Source organism: Hemicordylus capensis, chromosome 1 (genome assembly GCF_027244095.1).
Source record: "Hemicordylus capensis ecotype Gifberg chromosome 1, rHemCap1.1.pri, whole genome shotgun sequence".
In the NCBI taxonomy this organism is placed as follows: Eukaryota; Metazoa; Chordata; class Lepidosauria; order Squamata; family Cordylidae; genus Hemicordylus; species Hemicordylus capensis.
Window position 1 is genome coordinate 47004535 of NC_069657.1, and position 18624 is coordinate 47023158.

General features: G+C 46.0%; 2 protein-coding genes across 6 annotated transcripts in view; one reads left to right on the plus strand and one right to left on the minus strand.

The window, feature by feature from the left end:
• Positions 1-1691: 1691 nt before the first annotated feature.
• AHSA1 (activator of HSP90 ATPase activity 1) lies at positions 1692-18511 on the minus strand. Of its 5 annotated transcripts, none has more exons than XM_053262290.1 (11): positions 18374-18511; positions 16365-16457; positions 15199-15347; positions 12494-12684; positions 12208-12290; positions 11392-11509; positions 10151-10245; positions 6592-6726; positions 3999-4100; positions 2838-2889; positions 1692-2115 (listed from the first exon to the last, which is right to left on the minus strand). In XM_053262290.1, exons 2-11 carry the CDS (start codon positions 16365-16367, stop codon positions 1943-1945), a joined length of 1101 nt encoding a protein of 366 aa, XP_053118265.1. In that variant the 5' UTR covers positions 16368-16457; positions 18374-18511; the 3' UTR covers positions 1692-1942. The 5 variants fall into 5 exon arrangements, with proteins under 5 accessions (XP_053118265.1, XP_053118247.1, XP_053118256.1 ...); XM_053262272.1 differs by having other exon boundaries at positions 1692-2160; XM_053262281.1 differs by lacking the exon at positions 16365-16457 and having other exon boundaries at positions 1692-2160.
• The window catches only part of VIPAS39 (VPS33B interacting protein, apical-basolateral polarity regulator, spe-39 homolog), a 29184-nt gene continuing 29019 nt past the window's right edge, over positions 18460-18624 (plus strand). Inside the window, exon 1 of the mRNA XM_053262196.1 lies at positions 18460-18588. Within this exon, the coding sequence (XP_053118171.1) occupies positions 18499-18588 (90 nt within the window). The 5' untranslated portion in view covers positions 18460-18498. The remainder of the gene's footprint in view (positions 18589-18624) is intronic.

Here is an 18624-nt window from a genome sequence, read left to right on the forward strand (position 1 = left end):
AACTACACGCCTCTGCTGACCCAAGCACATTAGCAACTCGTGTGGCAAGTTCCTCAGACCACCTCAATCTTCGGTAACTAGTGTTCCTAAAATCTCCTACCACCGGTCCAGCTGCACCTCCCAACACCCAACCAAAACTTCAAAAGCATAGGGTGATGATCGCTTTCAAGTCTGGGGATAATCTGGAAATTCAAAACCCTGGACAACATACTGGACGAAACGGCAACATAATTAATTAAAGATGGTTTGGCCCCACCCAATGCGTAGATTCCGTCGGAAAATCTGAAGGAACTGAGCCATTAAGTAACCATAAATCCTCCTTCATGGCCAGTAGCAAGAGATTGAATCCCCGAAAATCACACCTAGTGTCTTTTGATTGTCTAACCAAAAGTGAAAGAGGAGTTGGGGGGGGAGAAGTGGAAAATGATATTTCCCAAAAATAGTGGTGTGGACCCACTCGCGCATTAAAATCCCCCACCAAAATCAGATGAATATCACTAAAAGTGGTTCGAATATTTGCAATAAATTTCTCCAACTTGGTCCATGAGTTCTCCTTATAAGAATGAGAGCTAGCTGGAGGAACAGAAACATTTATCAAAATAAATTTAAAATTGCCCACATTAAAAAACACAGCCAAAGCCTCTGATTCTAGAGATTCAATTATGTTAGCTTTATAACGGAGCATAGAGGACACCAAAACTGCAATACCCCCAACTATGCAATACCCCCAACTGCACAGCCAACTATCTCAAAGGTATGGCAGAAGCTACAGGTCTCCAGTCCTATTATGGCACCATTCTGAAGAGGTTTGAGAACTGCAACTACAGTGTATGTGAAACTATTCCGCTCCTATGCCTTTTAGCTTCTTTGTTGCAGTTTAAATGTACTGTATATTTTAAAAAAGCAATGCCCTCATGGGATGGGTAAGGCTCTTTCAGAAATATTATTCTATCAGCAGAAATAAAAATCTGCAGACCCTCGAGATCAAAAGTGGGGCAAACCAGCCAGACTAAACTTTCATGCATCCAGGGCTTATATAAATGTACTCATCCTTTACTCACTCTTTGTTTTTGGTTTGTTTACATTTGAGGCAGATTCAGAGTGCTGCTTCCCAGATTTTCCATTGCTTTTATTTTACCCTCCTTTGAAAGCCGTTTCTTAAAGTGCAATTTGGAGAGAGGAATAGCCTGATTTTCTTGGGCAGTAAATGTTCCACCATTAATGCCTATTTTCAGAGAAGAGGTGAACACAGAGGGAATACAGCTGAGAGGAAAATGGGGGGGGGGGGGGGAGAAGCAGCCTTGAGTAGGCCTTAGCTTTTATACTTTCAACCCCAGGATTAATTTGTAGCACTCTCTTCCTAGACCTTTTTGCTTTTTATGCAGTTACTCAGACTAGCCATTCAGACAACCATTCAGCTTAAGATGTGTTGCATCAAACTTACTGCAGACTTCCTGGAGAGCAAAGTTACAAAGCTGCATCCTTAAAAAAGGATACATCCTATACCCCTAAGCCGGAATGTTCAAGGCCTCTGGCTCCTTTGTTTCAAGTCCTCACTGAATGTTTCGAGTTCTTTTGCCTCCTGAGCTGCTGTGCTAAGGATTCCATGCTAGCTTCCTAAAGAGACTGCATCATGCTGCTCTCTGTCCAAGTCTTGTGGTCTGTCCATTCAGATAAGAGAGCCAATACACTTTCGTTAAGTTACGTTTATTTATCAATACGGGTGTATGTACATTTATGAGAATCCACCTTTGAATCCCCTGCAGCAGGAGACATGCACAAGCAGTGAAGGGCTGGAATCTGGGCTGCTTAGTGGCCTTCAGGGCCATCCTGCCATCCTGCTAGTCACAACAGTGAAACAGAGGATAGAAAGGGACAGACAAAAAGCAAATCAGTTCACACGGCAGAATCTTCAGGCTGAGACTCTCCGCAGTGGCCAGTGTTAAAACAAGCGGGCTCCATAGCCAAACGTCTGTTTAATGCTCTCAAAGTAGTATCGTTGCCAGCCCTCCCTTGTTCGTTCTTCTTCGTTGGCTGGGATGCCCCTCCCTTCCATGCAGACTTCTGTTTCACCAGCTCTGTCATTGAAGGTCAAGGTGATGGTTGCAAAATGCCCTAGAAGAGCCAGAATAAAGCCCAACATCAGTAGTGTAGCACAACCTGGGGAAACAGACAAACCACCTGCTTAGGAACATAGAAACCGGCCTTATACCGAGTCAGACCACTGGTCCATATAGCTCAGTAACATCTGCACTGACTGGCAGTGGCTCTCCGAGGCTTCAGGAAGGCGTCTCTCCCAGCCCTACCTGGAGATGCCAGGGAGTGAACCTGGGACCTTCTGCATGCCAAGCAGATGCTCTGCTGGTGAGCTAGGGCCCCATCCCTTAAGGGGAATATCTTACAGCAGACTGCGCTCACATGCAGCCACTCATCCAAATGCAAACCAGGGTGGACCCTCCTTAGCAAAGCAGACAATTCATGCTCGCTACTGCAAGAGCAGCTCTCCTTCCCCTTCTTTCCTGGTGCAGCTAGAAAAACCACTGTCCTTTCCTTCCCAAGACCTCAACAGGACAACTAGAAAACATCATTCCACCTTCTACCAACTTCTCCTTTTAAGTATTTAGTGTCCTGCAGGAAAAAGGAGATTACATAGATATACTAGGTATGCCAAGGAAACGCATATAGCAAAGTAAAGTCAAAGCTTCTAGCTGATCAAGAGAACTTTGCATTTTCAACCATCTTCATTGCCAAATAGGTGCCACTACTAGTATAAGGCAGTGGGAGTGCTGCTAATGGAAGAAGTCCTCCGCTTTGTTCAATTTGGATAAATTACTTACCCTCTGGCCACGACTTAAATCTCCACTTCATAGCAATCTGCTTCTCAGGAACCTGGAAAGAAAAGCAAGTTTAGCTACCTACAAAGCAGATTTCCACAAATATTCAAGAAAATAACAGATCATTCAGAAAGACTTGAAATGTCAGCTTTATTTAAGAGAAACACAAAAGTTTCTCATACTATACAAAGTAAGGGGAAGTTTCTAGATGCACAACTGCTTTCGTTTCATTAAAACCTGAGTCATGTTATTCAGCTGCAACCCACCAAAACTCCCTGCCCAGTTTCCCTCCTCAGAACCAGATATACAACAAACATCCACACGGTCATCCACCATGACACATTTGTTTAATTAATGCTTCAAAATGGGAGTTTTCTGTCCCATACAAGGTAACATGGACTATTTCCCCAGAGACAGTATTCCCTGTCAAATATGGAATCTAGAACATTACTCGCTTAAGAGAGTTAGTGTAAATGAATTGCCAGAAACCGAGAGCTGGTCTTTTAGTAGTAAGCATGAATTGTCCCCTTTGCTAAGCAGGGTCTGCCCTGCTATGCATTTGAATGGGAGACTATATGTGTGACCACTGCAAGATCTTCCCCTTAGGGGATGGCACTCTGGGAAGAGCATCTGCATGCTTGCTAGCAGAAGGTTCCAAATTCCTTCCCTGGCATCTCCAAGATAGGGCCTGAGAGAGACTCCTTCCTACAACTTTGGAGAAGCCGCTGCCAGTCTGTGAAGACAATACTGAGCTAGATGGACCAACAATCTGACTTGGTATAAGGCAGCTTCCTATTTCCCTTCTGGTCCAAGCAGTGTAAACGCAGCTATGCTTGCAGAAGGTATCTCCACTTGGTTTCCAGGGATTTCCTCCTCTCTCTACAACCACCCACACCACATCCTAAGTTGTTTCCAAGGGTCTCCGAATCTTAGAAATGATGACTGAGTGGAGTGCGAGATGCTCAAGAGAAAACAGAGAATGGTTTGCACTAACTCTCTTGTGTGGGCACTGCTCCTATCCTCTATTTCCAGCTAACCCATTAGCCATACAAAAATGACTCAATGAGATAACACAGATATTTTGCCCCAAACAGATCAGAGACTGAAAAGGTGGCACTCTCAGGACTACTGGGCAACACACAATAAACTACAGTTAGTACTCACCAGTTCAGTGAACTCGCCAGAGACACTGCCATTTAGCAGTTGGAATTTCCCTCCTTTATCAGCCTCCACAACAGCAGGCGAATGAGTAAATGCCTGGACCATCTGCAGCAAAAAAGCAAGGTACATCAGCCATGACTTCCACTAGGCACTGGAGAGAACAGGAGCAGTTTCAAAAATAAGGGAGGCAGCGGCCTTTCCCATCTCCTACTGCATTTCCAAATCAACCAAAGGGATGCTCATCTCTCAGGGCTGTTCAGCTTCATTAAATTATGAATCTGCCAGGGCCCTCTGCTTATCATCTCAGGCTCTGCTCTTGACCCCGCCACTAACAGAGATCCGGTTAGCAGGGACTAGAGAGGGGGCCTTTTCAGTTGTGGCCCCTCGGCTTTGGAACGCCCTCCCTGAAGAGCTTCGCCATGCTCCCTCCCTCAGTGTTTTTAAAAAACATCTTAAAACGGATCTTTTTAAGGAGGCTTTTTAATGCTCCATTTTTTTTGTTATATATGGTAGGTTCTTTAGCTTTTTATAATTTTCAGTTCTTAGCTTTTAAAATAACCTTTAATTTGAACCTAATAATGATCGTGGTTTTTAATCTGACAACTTTTTTTTGTTTAATTATGTTAAATTTTGTTAATTTTATTACTTTTATTGTTTCTTCTGTCTATCATTGTTGTGGGCTGCCCTGAGCAGTAGTGCACTGGAGGAGCAGGGCATATATGTATGTATGTATGTATGTATGTATAAATAAAAAAAATTAAATTTCAGCCCTCCTACAACTGTTTGCCTACAATTTCCATAATCCCTGACTACTGACCACTGTGGCTGGAGATTTTGGGAGTTGTGGTCCAAAAACAGCTGGAGGGATGAAGTTGAGCAGCTCTGTCACATCTGAAATAAATCTGTATGAAGCATGCCTCCTGCTGCAGGAAGATATAACCCTTTCATAATGCAAAGTGGTAAGTGGCAAGTATTCCTTGAAGTCGTTTCCAAATGCCTAGGCTGCTTCCACTGTAGTGAGCCAGCAAGTGTTTCTTCTATGTGTGAGCTGGTTAGAGGGACAATGCAGAGAAAGATGGGGTGGATGGTGGTCCCTGTGGAGGATTAGACCCTGAGGCACCTAACCTCAATCCCCACATCTAGAGCTTACTTACTTCCAGTGTGCCCTGCTGGACACCAATCTCTGTTCCAGTTAAAGACCCTGACCAACATTCTGGTCAGCTATCTGACCAACTCTTAAGGGGATTTCAAAACCCCTAGCACAGAGGTGGGTGAACAATTTAAGAGCATAAGAACAGCCCTGCTGGATCAGGCCCAGGGCCTATTTAGTCCAGCATCCTGTTTCACACAATGGCCCACCAGATGCCTCTGGGGAGCCCATAGGCAAGAGGTGAGGGCATGACCCCTCTCCTGCTGTTGTTCCCCTGCAACTGGTATTGAGAGGCATTGTGTCTCTGAGGCTGGAGGTGGAGGTAATAGTAGCCATTGATAGACCTACCTTCCATCAATTTGTCTAAGCCCCTTTTAAAGCCATCCAAGCTGGTGGCCATCACCAAATCCCATGGAAAGGAATTCCACAGATTATGTGTTGTGTGAAAAGTACTTCTTGTCAGTCCTAAACTTCATGACCTTCAGCTTCATGGGATGACCCCTGGTTCTAGTGTTGTGAGAGAGGAAGAAAAAGTTCTCTCTGTCCACTCTGTCCACTCCATGCATGTTTATACACCTCGATCATGTCTCCACTTAATCGCCTCTTTTCCAAGGTAAAGAGCCCCAGATGCTGTAGCCTAGCCTCATAAGGAAGGTGTTCTAGGCCCCTTATCATCTTGATTGCCCTCTTCTGCACCTTTTCCAGTTCTTCTTGAGATATGGTGACGAAAACTGTATGCAGTACTCCAAATGTGGCTGCACCATAGATTTTTATAAAGGCATTATAATATTAGCATTTTTATTTTCAACCCCCTTCCTAATGATCCCTAGCATGGAATTGGCCTTTTCCACAGCTGCCACATTTTGAGTCGACACTTTCAACAAGCTGTCCACCATGACCCCAAGATCTTTCTCCTTGGCAGTCACCGACAGCGCAGATCCCATCAGTGTATATGTGAAGTTGGATCCCCCCCTGCCCCCCTCCGCAATGTGCATCACTTTACACTTGCTTACTTTATAAATTACAATTTAACATGGCTGGGAATGATGGGAATTGTAGTTCAACAACAACTGGAGGGCCAGGTTTGCCCTCTCCTGCCCTAGCCCCTATCTTTTCTATGGGAACTCTGTAGCAAGTTCAAACCTCTCAGCTTTCCTTTGCTCCCTTAGCAACAAAAATGGCTGCCTAGCAACCTCAGTAAATACTACAATAAAAGTCTCCCTCTATAAACAGTTTCCAGACCTATATATAAATACACTGTAACCATTAGACCTACTTCCAAACAACATCTAGCCTTTTAAACAATATTTTTTAAAACACCAAGAAGATCAATTCTTCACAGTCTTCAACAGACAAGACAGACATTTTTTGCCAACTCTGTTCTGAGAAACTTAAAGGGCAGAAAAAAGCATAACCACATCTCTAGGTATACTCCTGCTGGCTTACCTCTTGTGTAATGAATACTCTGTATAGTTCATCTGGAGATGTTGGGAAAATATCCTTCAAGTTTATCTTACAGGTAGGAATCTTGACTCCTACAGATTTGGATTTAAGTGCATTGCCAACAACAGGTTCAGCAGCCTAAAAACAACATAAAACATTAATCATAATTGCTAATCATAATTGCAATGAGCTTTCAAGTGTTCAAAACCTATCACATGAATTATCTTCTTGTAATCCTTACAAACAACCTGTAAGGGAAGTATTATCCTCATATCATTGTTGGAAGACTCAGAGGACGTGGCTTGTCGGAGGCCACCTAGAGGATTGAGAATTAAACAGAGGGAACCTCCATTAATAGCTCACTCTCTTACACACTGTGCTCTACCAGATCTCAATATGCCAAACATGGTGTGACTGGACTGTGCTGGAGCACTAAAAGGTAAAGTGTGTCGTCAAGTCAATTTCGACTCCTTGCGCCCACAGAGCCCTGTGGTTTTCTTTGGTAGACTACAGGAGGGGTTTACCATTGCCTCCTCCCATGCAGTATGAGATGATGCCTTTCAGCATCTTCCTATATTGCTGCTGCCCGATGTAGTACCTGCGAGGATTCAAACCAGCAACCTTCTGCTTCCTAGTCAAGCATTTCCTCACTGCACCACTTAGGGTGGGTCGCTGGAGCACTACAGTTCTCCAAAACCCTCCCAGACAAGACAAATCACTGCCAGAACTAGCAGCTGCTGCTGGAGCAAGAGGGACCAGCCTAAAGCCACCCCTTTTGCTCAATGGATCCTACCAGTCCCCAGACTGCAATAATTTTATGGTGGCAAACAAAGCAGTCCTGTTTCTGCAGTCTGAGAAACCTGCATCAGTTTCACTTTCAAAAGAATGTGAGCCCATTACTGAGAGACCTTAAAGGCTAAGTTGAAGACAGATCATCCTGGAGAGAATCTATCTATGAGGTCGCTAAGAGTCGACACCAACTTGACTGGTGACTGGTGAGCGGGCCCAGCAGACGGGCAGTCGCAAATGGTGGCTGGAGCGGCTGCGACCGGTGGGCGGGTGACTGGAGTGGCTGCAGCGGCCGCGACCAGGCCCAGCAGATGGGCAGCCGCGAGTGGCAAATGGCAGGCGGCTGAAGTGGCTGCGAATGGCAAGTGGGCCTGGCAGGTGGGCGGACACAGCGGCTGCGGGCAGGGGGAGAAGAGGGGTGGCTGGGAAGAATGCAGTGGGGGTGGCAAGCAAAAAAGCAGCAGGGTGGGGGGACTAGGGGCGCAGATGCTCTGTGCTGGATCATCTAGTGTGCATTATTATGTGGCACTATAGATACCACACACACAAAATATGGAAGGAAAGATGTGTATTTTACAATTCTATTCTGTTAACAAAATAATTATTTTATATGATATTCTATTTATAAAACTGGATTTTTAACTAAATATTGGATTTATAGATTTGGGGTTGAAGCCAAGTTCTTAAAATTCCATAAAGACAAAATTTATTCTGTTGGAGCTTATCTAAAAATAGCGTCTTGATATGGTGATTGGTTTTGACCGATCTTGGCAGAACCATACCTCCTGCCAGCTCTATTATCTTCTCTGTCACTTATCAAAATTTGATCATTCTCATGGAAGTGTGCTAGATTCCCTCAGTAGACAAGATCTGGAATAACTGGATCACATACAGAACAAAACCCTTCAATTAATTAACTGAAAACTGTAATTATAGCTGTTTTCATTACTTAAACATGAGTATTTAATAGAGTCTTTAATATTTTTTCTTTTTCAGAAAAATTCTGAATTCATATTGTAACTATTATTGTCCTCAGCAAATTGTAAACACTCGATAATGAGCTCAATAACCAAGAAAATATCATGTCCAAGAAAAGCAGAATCCCTCTTCCCCCCCACCCCCACTTCCATTCACTCCTGTGGGGAAGCCACCTCCAGCCACCTTCTTTCTTCCTCCCTCCCTTCCCTCCTTCCTCTTTCTCTCACTCTTCCTCACATGCGGAAAAAGCCACCCCTCCCAATTGTTTTTTCAGCCCCCCCCCCCCCACCAGACCTTCACATCTCTAGTCTGGATCAAACAGTGGAGAGAGGCAAGAGTGTGTGGCTGGGGGGAAAGGGCTCCGGGGTAGGGTGGGGATGCTCTTGGCAATCTGGGAGCCCCACCCCACTGCAGCAGGTGGAGGCAGTGAGAAAAGCCGTTGAAAGGCGGCAAGAGAATGAGTGACTACGACAGGGCAGAAGAGAAAGGAGCAAAAGTGCACCCTGCCCAAGGAAGCCGAGGCAAGGCTTGGAGAGGTGGGGGTGGGGTGAGCTAGGTGCTCATCCCTCGTGCAGGGGAGGTTGGTCCAGGAGCCGCCATAGCCCAGGAGGGAGGGGAAGGTGGGAAGACCCAGCATGGCTGCCTGTGGATAGACCGATACAGGAAGAACGGAGCGTGGGGAGATGAGAGAGGATGCAGGGCCCTTTTCTCACTCGCTGACAGCCTCCCAGGTTTGGGGCTGGTGGTGGTCTCAGTCTGGTGTCTCCTACTGCTGCCTGGATGGGGAACTTGCCTGGATTGCCACAAAAGCACACACACACCCCACCCCACACACTGCATACCCTTGCCTCTCCGTGCTCTCGACTTTCTCCTGTCTCCACTAAAAAGGCACATAGAGCCCTCTGGTGCCTTTTTCCAAGGTGGGAGGCTGTGTGCCTGTGTAAAGCTGAGGTGTGTGTGTGTGTGGGGGGGTGTCCCTTCTCACCCCAGGAAAGCCTTTTCCTCCCCTTTCAGGGCTACCTCAAACATGTCTACTCAGAAGTAAACTCCCTTGAGTTCAGTGGGACTTGCTTCTCCAGCAGGACGGGAGAAAAGAAGGGAAAATCTTCATGCTCTTCCAAGCCAGGAGAGTGGCTTGGCTCTGCTCAGTATGGCGCGCGGAAAAGGAAGACGTGGCTTGCAGGGGGGGGAAGGTTCAGTTCACCTTCCCCAGCATGCCACTGCATGCCGTGCAAATGGAAAAAGTGAAAAGCAAGGAGCAACATGGCATGGTGCAGCAGAGGGAAAGGAAGGAGCAGCTCACCCATGGCAGGGGTGGGGGTGGGGGGCCCAAGGCTCGAGGACTGGAGGAAGGAATTCCGTGGGGGGAAGCTGGAAGTGGGGACTGAAAAAGGCAGCATGAGCAGCAGTGCAGCGGGACTCTGCGGATGCTAAGAACAGCTGCGCAGGGGCCTGGAGTTTTGTGCGCAGGTATGTACCTTAGAGGGAATACAGATCACATTATAGAACATTCTGGCAAACAATGCTTAGTGCTTAGGACCATTTCCTCTGCTGCACTCTAACAGTACATCTATAAAACGTTTTATATGTACACACACATGCTCAAGAGCTAGGACTGGCTGTGACTGCCTGACAGAAACACACAAGAGTGCAGGTCTGCTGCCCGTAGCTGCAAGGAGCCACTTCTGTGTCTTGTTACTTATAACATCAGAGTCAGGAAATGTCATTCTGTAAAATGCATGTGTCCAACTAAGCTTCTTTCAAATGAAGATGCACCAGAAACTGGCTTGCTTACCCTGTGCTCCTCTGTTTTACGAAAAGGATGAGGAGCTGACTCTGGCTGTGACTGTTCACCGTTCACTGTGGGCAAAATCATGCCTTGGGTAAACTCTGAAAATTTATTAACATTACATTATTTTAGGCCAAGAGTCTACACAAATTAATTCACATTTCATAACAAATACATAAAGAAGGACCACTAGGAAACTGGAAAGTTATCTAAAAGGAAGGTGTAGTAGAAGCTATACAAAGTGCTTTAGTGAAAAAAACAAATATGGCCCTACAGTAATGACAAGCTATGCTTTCTGATTAAATTATTAGAAACATACCACTGAGTATTTGCTGTGTAATTTCAAGTCAATATTTAGATTTCAAACCACTTCCCTAAACCCTGGTATTCTACACCCCTCTCTTGCTGCTGCTGCAAGAACATGTGAGTAACCAATCCCGGCACTTCTTGTGCATTTCTTCATGTTTAAATTGCCCAAGACCAAAAGTGCCAAGGTTCAAGTCAGTGACAGAAGGATCTTTACTTAGCCTGGCCAGGACCACAGGCATTATGCCTGTTTCTTTCAATTTGATCTCAAGCATTGCTGACAACTAAGTGATAAAACTATGGCTCTTTTTCCTTCTCTGAGGGAGAAAAGTTATGAGTGATTCCCCAAAACACTTCATTTTAGAGGAGCATTATGACTTTAGGCTTGTCTATTCCTGTGCAGTAGAGTAAATGATGTCCATTTCCTTGATGCAACCTGAAGAAAATAATAATCTATGTAACTATATTTCATGGTAGTAGTGCTATATCTTCACACTTGGTCTTGTCACAACTAGCTATAGGTAGAGGTTCTGTTGGATGGGCTGATCCCCTCTACACACTTGAGGCAACACCACTCTTCAAAGGTGCCCTAGTACAGGGTTACTGGATGACAAATATTATCCTACACTGGAACATGTCACCAGTCCTTTATTTTGTTGTTCTCTACCACTTTCTGTTCAGATTTGATGGGCACATGCCAATTGTCTCAAATGAATTGTCCATTTTCTCTTAAAGTTATAAAATGAATAAAAGACGTTAAGGTGCAGGAGAAGTCCCAAACATCCATTTATTTCATCTCCAAACACTTCAGAGCCACTGTCTGTCCCAAGCAAACATATTTCCACACAGAGGTAGAAAAATACAGCTGTCCTCCATTTGAAAGCTAGTGAGGAGAACTTTACAAGGAGGCCTCTACTATTTCTCTTACTCTCTGTGCATACCTGTCTTGAGAGTGCTGATGTAAGTGCCCAAAGCATCGCTGATCTGTTTTACGCCTTCTTGCTTCATCAAGGCTAACAGGTTGGTATCCGGCTCATCTTTGGCGAGACCAACACTGATCTAGGAATAAAAAAGGGCGGGGGGAGAATGTAAGGTCCAGCTGCACAGCTCAATTTGCACTGCATCCATAAGGTAGTTTCTAGAGAGAATCTGGAAGCTGTAGCTGTGCTGCTTTCTATTACTTCAAGCTTACACTTCACAACAACCTGCACTCTTGCTTTATTTTTCACTATGTGCTGCATCCATCTCTGAAAAAATGAATTTTTTTTTAAAAAATTGAGTACCAAATACTACACAGGTTACAAAATAGCTGCTCAAGTAGCAAAAACCAGAAGTCAACTTCAGATGTCTTTAAACATTATAAAAAGCATGGAAACATAGGAAGCTACCTTATACAGAGTCAGGCCATTGGTCCATCTAGCTCTGTACTGTCTATACTGAACCAGTTTGGAGGTCTGGCGTTAAGAGGCCGGGGGCGGGGAGAGTTTGTGCACATTCCTAGCAGGATTCTCTCCCAGAGCTCCCTGGAGAAGCCAGGAATTGAACCTGGGACCTTCTGCATGCAAAGCAGATACTCTAAAGCAGATACTCTAAAAAAGTGACATCCATAAAGTCATAAAATGAACGGTAGAACAAATCTCCTTCCTTCTTCAAAAGTGGAGCAGGAGCCTGAATCTTTCTGGAAAATATGGGACAGCTCTGTGATCTGACTGGAAAAGACTGACTGAATAGCGGTCAGCAATATCAACTGTACTTACCTCAATTTCATCAACATCATTTTCATCTGAAAGGTTAGGAATCTCTACATGCCCCTTATACTTCACGCCTGTGTTTGAGGTGCCTGTAAATAGCAATATATTAATTTAAATAGTCTTATCTCACTTTCCCAACAGTAGCTTCTAATGGCTTTAGGCATCTTAGAAACTCAGTTATAATAATTTTCTAGTCCTTCCTAATTGTTTGGATAAACTTTAGGGAGAAGAATATTTTATAGAACCTTATAATAGGCTCTTTGCACATGTGAAAGAAAAACAGCTGACATACCTGTCCAAGCCAACTTGATGTTCCACTCATAGAAGAAAATTAGCTTTCCTTTGCGGTTGTTGATGGAGGCTTCTCCATCCAATTTACTCACTTCTGTCACTTCGCAAGAACCCTCTGCATTCTCTGCTCGAATAGCCAGAAGCAGAGTTTTCAACTTCTCCGATGACCAGTTAGATGCATCTCTTTCAGTCCTAAGAGAGACAAAATGTCTGAAATTGAAATATGCAACAGACACAGCTGGCTGCCTCTGTCTTTTACACTTCAGTACCGTAAAAAGCTAATTTCCCAATGCATACTTCTCTTGTCCTCTCTGCCAGATATTATTTTATTCCGACTTTACGAATTATTTGTATACCTCCTTTGTCCCTTCCTTCATCCTCTAGTAATATTTGCCTCAACGTGGCTTGAAAAGTAATGCTTCAAATGGGCTTATTCAGGAAATCTCCCTGGGATATTTTGGGGAGAGGGTGGCCAAGACATTTAACTAAGCACACCCAGTACATCCAAGCGGAACCTATAAACCACATCAGACAGGGCTGAATAGCCAAATCAGATTAACCTCCAATTCTATTCTCCTAATCATTATAATTTACTTCACTTTTCACCGGACTATCATGGAATTAACGGAGACATTCCTTTTGGAAAGAAGGGCTCCAAGCATTACCAGGAACCTGTATTACATTCTCTCAGGTCCATCCTGTATCTGTATTTTATATTACTTCACCAGCAAAGACCCAGAGCAGTTAGGCAAACATGAGGAGGATTAAGTATTAAGGTCCCCATCCAGGACAAAGACATCTTACAGTTCAGATATTTCTATTAGGAAAAATGAATGATTGGCTTTTTTTAAAGGAACAGATTTCTAGCTCTCTAGAAGGTGAGAGCTCTTCACCACCTCTCTCTACACTAGCTATATACTATATTCCTATAGGATAGCTCAAGCCTGAGTTACCCAAGAGTTACTACGGCCACAGATTAGGGATGTGCACAGAACCGCGGCTGGGTGGTTCGAACACAGTGGGGGTGCCTCTTTAAGGGTGGGGGAGGGTACACTTACCCCTCCTGCCGGCACTCATTACTGTTAAAAGTCTTCGGGGTGGCAGTGTACCTCCCTGCCACCCAGTTGCCCTCATTGGCTGGAAGTACTAGGAGCGTGTGCGCCTGTCTGCCGTGCATGCACACGACGGGTGCACACTAGGGGTGTGCACGGAACCGCGGCGCTGCGGTCTGGCACTGGGGTGGGGGGTTCCAATACGGACGGGGGGGGCTTTACTTACCCCTCCCAACAAAGGCGCCGTATTTCATTGAGCTATCGGGCGGTGCCATGTGCAGCCAAGCCGGCAAAGGGGCGGCAGGGAGTTATCCTGCCGCCCGTTTTCAATGGAAGACCTGGCAAGAAGGGGGCGGCAGGGGGATTGGGGGCAGCAGGGGACTTGAAGGGGGCGGCCGCCAGCCAAGCTGGGTTTTGAAGGGGGCGGCAGGGAGGTATCCTGCCGCCCGATTCTTATTTCTTAAGGAGCCAAGCGGGGATTGAAGCGGGCGGCAGGGAGGTATCCTGCCGCCCGATTGCTCAAGGAAATACGGCGCCTTTGTTGGGAGGGGTAAGTAAAGCCCCCCCGTCCTTATTGGAACCCCCCACCCGAATCTTGCCGGATTGGACCACCCTGTGTCCGGACCGGTCCGGAGGCCTATAGAATGGCCTCCGAACCTATCCGTGCACATCCGTAGTGCACACGTGCCCTGTACTTCTGGCCAATGAGGGCAACGGGGCGGCAGGGAGGCATGCTGCCGCCCCAAAGACTTTTAACAGTAACGAGTGCCAGTGGGAGGAAAGCGGCAAGAGGGCTAAATGCACCCTCCCTCGCCCTTAAAGAGGCACCCCCGTCATGTTCAAACTTCGAACCGGGCTCCATGTTTGAACCTGTTCAGAGGCCCGTAAAAGGGCCTTCGAACAGGTTCATGCATATCCTTACCACAGATTACATAGTCCAAGGTTGTGAGAAAGCACCAGACTAGCTCCGGATTCTGGCATCAGCAAGGGACCTTGGTGAGATCATCATCTCAGTTCATGGTAAAAGCAGGATGGCTTTCTCGGTCAAAATCACACAGACCACCTCTTGTTTATTATTTATATTTGTAGACTGTCCTCATCCTGAGATCCCAGGACAGGGAATAACAAATTTTAAGACAATCATAAAAACAAAACATAAATAAAAAATACAAATAAACTCACAAGCACACCTACATAATATCTCTTTGGAAGTCAAAGGCCTGAATAAAAAGGGCAGTCTTCAAACGCCTCCAGAAAACTGGAAGCAAGGGAGCCATGTGGAACTCAACTGACAGTGAGTTCCATTACCTCAGGGAATCTATCCCTTTTCAAAGTGTAAGAACTACCCAGTAATCTGAGAATATCATCATCATCATCATCATCATCATCAATGAGCATCCAATCCCAGTGGATTCCCACCATCCAACAAGAATTCAGGACAACTGGCATCATTCTAGCCAATCGACTGGGTTCTCTTGAAGTGGGACACTGCAGATAATTTTCATTACAAGACAGACGTGGAGGGAGACTGAAAGTTTGGGCTCAAAGTTATTGCCCAACAGACTGAGCACGAACTGTGCACGAGTAACACCTCAACGTGTACACAGAGAGGTGCAGAAGTTTTCAGCTATTCCCCCCTTCTCTCAACAGTCACCTGTGCTTCCAAAAAGATGTCTCTGAGGGTTGTGGGGCATCAGATGAATATTTTGAGAAGTACAGGCAGCTGTAATGCGAAGTGGGAAGATTGCTGAGAATTGTCCCTTTCCTCCTCACACACATGGAAATGGTCCCCGCATGCAATTCCTACAAAGGATGCAAGGCATTATTTTTATAATCGAATCTTTCTCAATCTTTGCAAACGTTTGCTCATCTGTATCAGCAGTAAAGCACCACTTGGCAGTATGAACTCACAACAGCCAAGATCACAGAACTTAATCTACCCAAGGGAGGAGATTGTAATGTGACAAAGAAAGTTTAAGAGTATAATAGATACAAACAGGATTGTCCTGTTCTTCTAACAGAAACACAAGAATCACCAAGAGATGTACGTTTTGGGTGGTACACAAATATATCAAATAAATAAATAAATAAATAAGAACCAAATTCAAATATAGCACATGGTTTCAAAATGTTTTAAAGTAGGGACATATTTATCACACTAGACGTGTGTCAAGCCTTTCATGCACCAATGGCCAATCCTAGGGTCCTTCTCCTTCTGTCCAGGAATTCCACAAATTCCTACTGCCTGTGACACTTATGCTTTAGTACTTACAATCCTCACATCCCTACCAAGTCCATTATTCCCACTTTATGGCCAGGAAAACCAAGGCACAGAGAAAATGAACAGCTGAGGTAGAAAGTGAATCCAGCCCTTCCAGGTCTTGATCCAATATAATACAAAACAAATCACTTAGCTTTCCTGCTACTGTCTAATCTGATGTGTCAGACACTCACTCTCCCACTGACTCTCTCTCTCACACACACACTTTTAAAATCCATTATATGGGTGTCTATGAAATTCACACCAAGGGCCGGTGCACTTCAGTGGTTAGAATATTGGACTAGGGCCTGCAGACCTGAGTTTAAATCCCCATTCAGCCATAAAACTCACTGGGTGACTCTTGGCCAGTCACTTATCTCTCAGCCTAACCTGCCTCACAGGGTTATTGTGAGGATAAACATAATCATGTACCTCTGGGTTCCTTGGAGAAAGAGTGGGATATAAATGTACAAATAAGCAAACAAACAAGATCTACAAAGTTGAATGACCACATGGTATTCATGTGGATGAGTGGGGAAGGAAGGCTCAGTTCTTCATACCATTACAGCAAATGACTGATGTCCTCAGAATAGGGCTCCTCAATTCCCCAGGATTCCGTTTTGAAAACCCAGCCTGACAGGTTTTTGCAGAATCTGAATGTGAAAACAAAGTGTGTTGTCTAGGCTGAAGATAGCGGCATGTCTTATGGTTGTTTAAGTATTGCTGCATTAGTATTATATCCTTGGAAACAGACAGCTTCCTCAACACTGCAGAATGAGCCACTGGCTCACTTAACACTGCCTGTGTCACCATTCTTCTGTTTGGCTTTTTTTCCTTAAGGGTGATGGTGGCAGTGTAGGGGAAGAGAGAGAAACAGCTGCCAAACAGAAAGCTCTCAGGAGTTCCAAAGAATGCTCATTCCCCAGGACTGAATTAACCATGATACGCAAAGATACAGAGCAGATCTGAGTCCAGACAGAATAGGGTCTATTTCTAGTGATATAATCAACTGGCAGCAAGGAACACCCATCCTATACCACCTTCCTCCCTTAGTTTCCTACAGCTCAAAAAATAGCAGCTTCTCCCTCCTCATAAATCAGGAGCATGGCGATCATGTTTCGAGTTGTCCCACAACACAGAGCAGCAGCTTTCAAGAGGAGAAAATTGACGGGATGGGAACTTTCAGGGACAGGATGGAATTGGCATATGTGGCTTGTATAACTTGTCTAGGCACTAATTCTGAAAGGAGTAGGTTGCTGCCCATTAAAGTTCAGACTACACTAAGATTCAGAAGTCTGGAAGATGTCACAGTAAAAAGATATTTTACTGCTGCAGGGAGGACCTATTTATACAGCCACTCAATGCACCCAATTGCTTGAAAACCTTGTGTATACCTTTCCTGCTCATGGCCATGTGCACCTATCACCATGTGAGGTCATCATGCAGAGGATCTTCTAGTGCATTCTTAATGGAACAGAAGAATAGCCTTCATAGATCAGACTAAATTCTAATGTTCTGTCTCTTGCTAGCTTGCTTAAAACAGCCCATGTCACCAGTTTTTTCAATTAAAGACTAATCTGCATCATCTTGCAACGGATCCCATGGTAACGTGTGATGTGTAATATCCTTCCTTTTGCCTGCTTCCAATCAATTTTTCTGGATGTCTCCAAGTTCAAATCCTATCACAGAGTGTCAAGTTCCTCCCTAGACACAGACACACATACACTGTGCTATACATAATACGTTACTAACATGACTGCCACACTGCTGATTGGCATGCAAATCAACCCCAATGCAGCAACTTGGCTAGACAAGGGGGGCGGGGGGGAGCGCAGCTTGAGGGTCACAAGTCCAAGAAAGCCCCGAGATAAAAATGACAAGGCTTGTGCAGCCTCAGAGAGCATTCAAGTGCAGATCTGCCTCCAGCTCTGTCCCAACCGGCCTTTGTTCTGCAGGCACTCAGAGCCTGGCTTGCTTCGCAAGGTGATGCATTCGAGCCCTACGGCACGCAAGGTCGCAAACACGAGAGCCGCAATCCCACGCAGCCAGCTAGGGCTGCCAACTTCAAGAACAGCCAGCCCCAGCTCCGTGCTCGATCTGCAGATATTAGGAGGAGGCGGCGACACGACGTTCGTTTCCAAGCCACGAAGGACTTCGGCAACTGTCTGGTGCGGATCAAGCGGCTATTACAGGCCTAGGCCAGGCAATGCTGGGGGTGGGTGGGTTTCACTCCTCCCCTTGCACGCTGCACGTTTTACCTGGGAGGACAGCAGCCACTCTTAAGCAGAGCTGTTTCAAAGAGGAAGGGGGCAAAGGATGCGGCTGCGGGTCAGCAACAGTCTGAGAGTGCCGAGTCGAGGCGGGCGGAGGGGGAACAGCAGCCACGCGCCCCCCCCCCCCACCCCCTGGCTGGAGCCTGAAGGGCGCGACGTCGCACATGCTCACTCCCGCCTCACCTGCGAGCCCCCTTAGCGGGATCTGGGAGAGGAGCTCCCTCTCCTCCTCCTCCTCCGTTCTACAGCTCCACCCCCCGTTCTTCCACCGCGTGCTCGCTCGCTCGCGCCCTCACCAGTGCCAGTTATTGACGTTGGTGGCGTCGGCGCGCTGCTCCACGATCCAGCGGGGGTCTCCCTCCCCCCACTTGGCCATCGGTGCCTCCCGAGTTGTTGTTGCCGCCGCCTCTTGCTCCTGCCGATGCCCAGCGCCGTCACCGCGCGCGCGCGCCTAGAAGCTACTAGAAGCGCCGGCAGCCGCGCCGCCTCTTGGTTTCCGTCACCGGCAAAGGTTCCTTCCGCTTCTCCCTTCCAGCCCTCCCACACC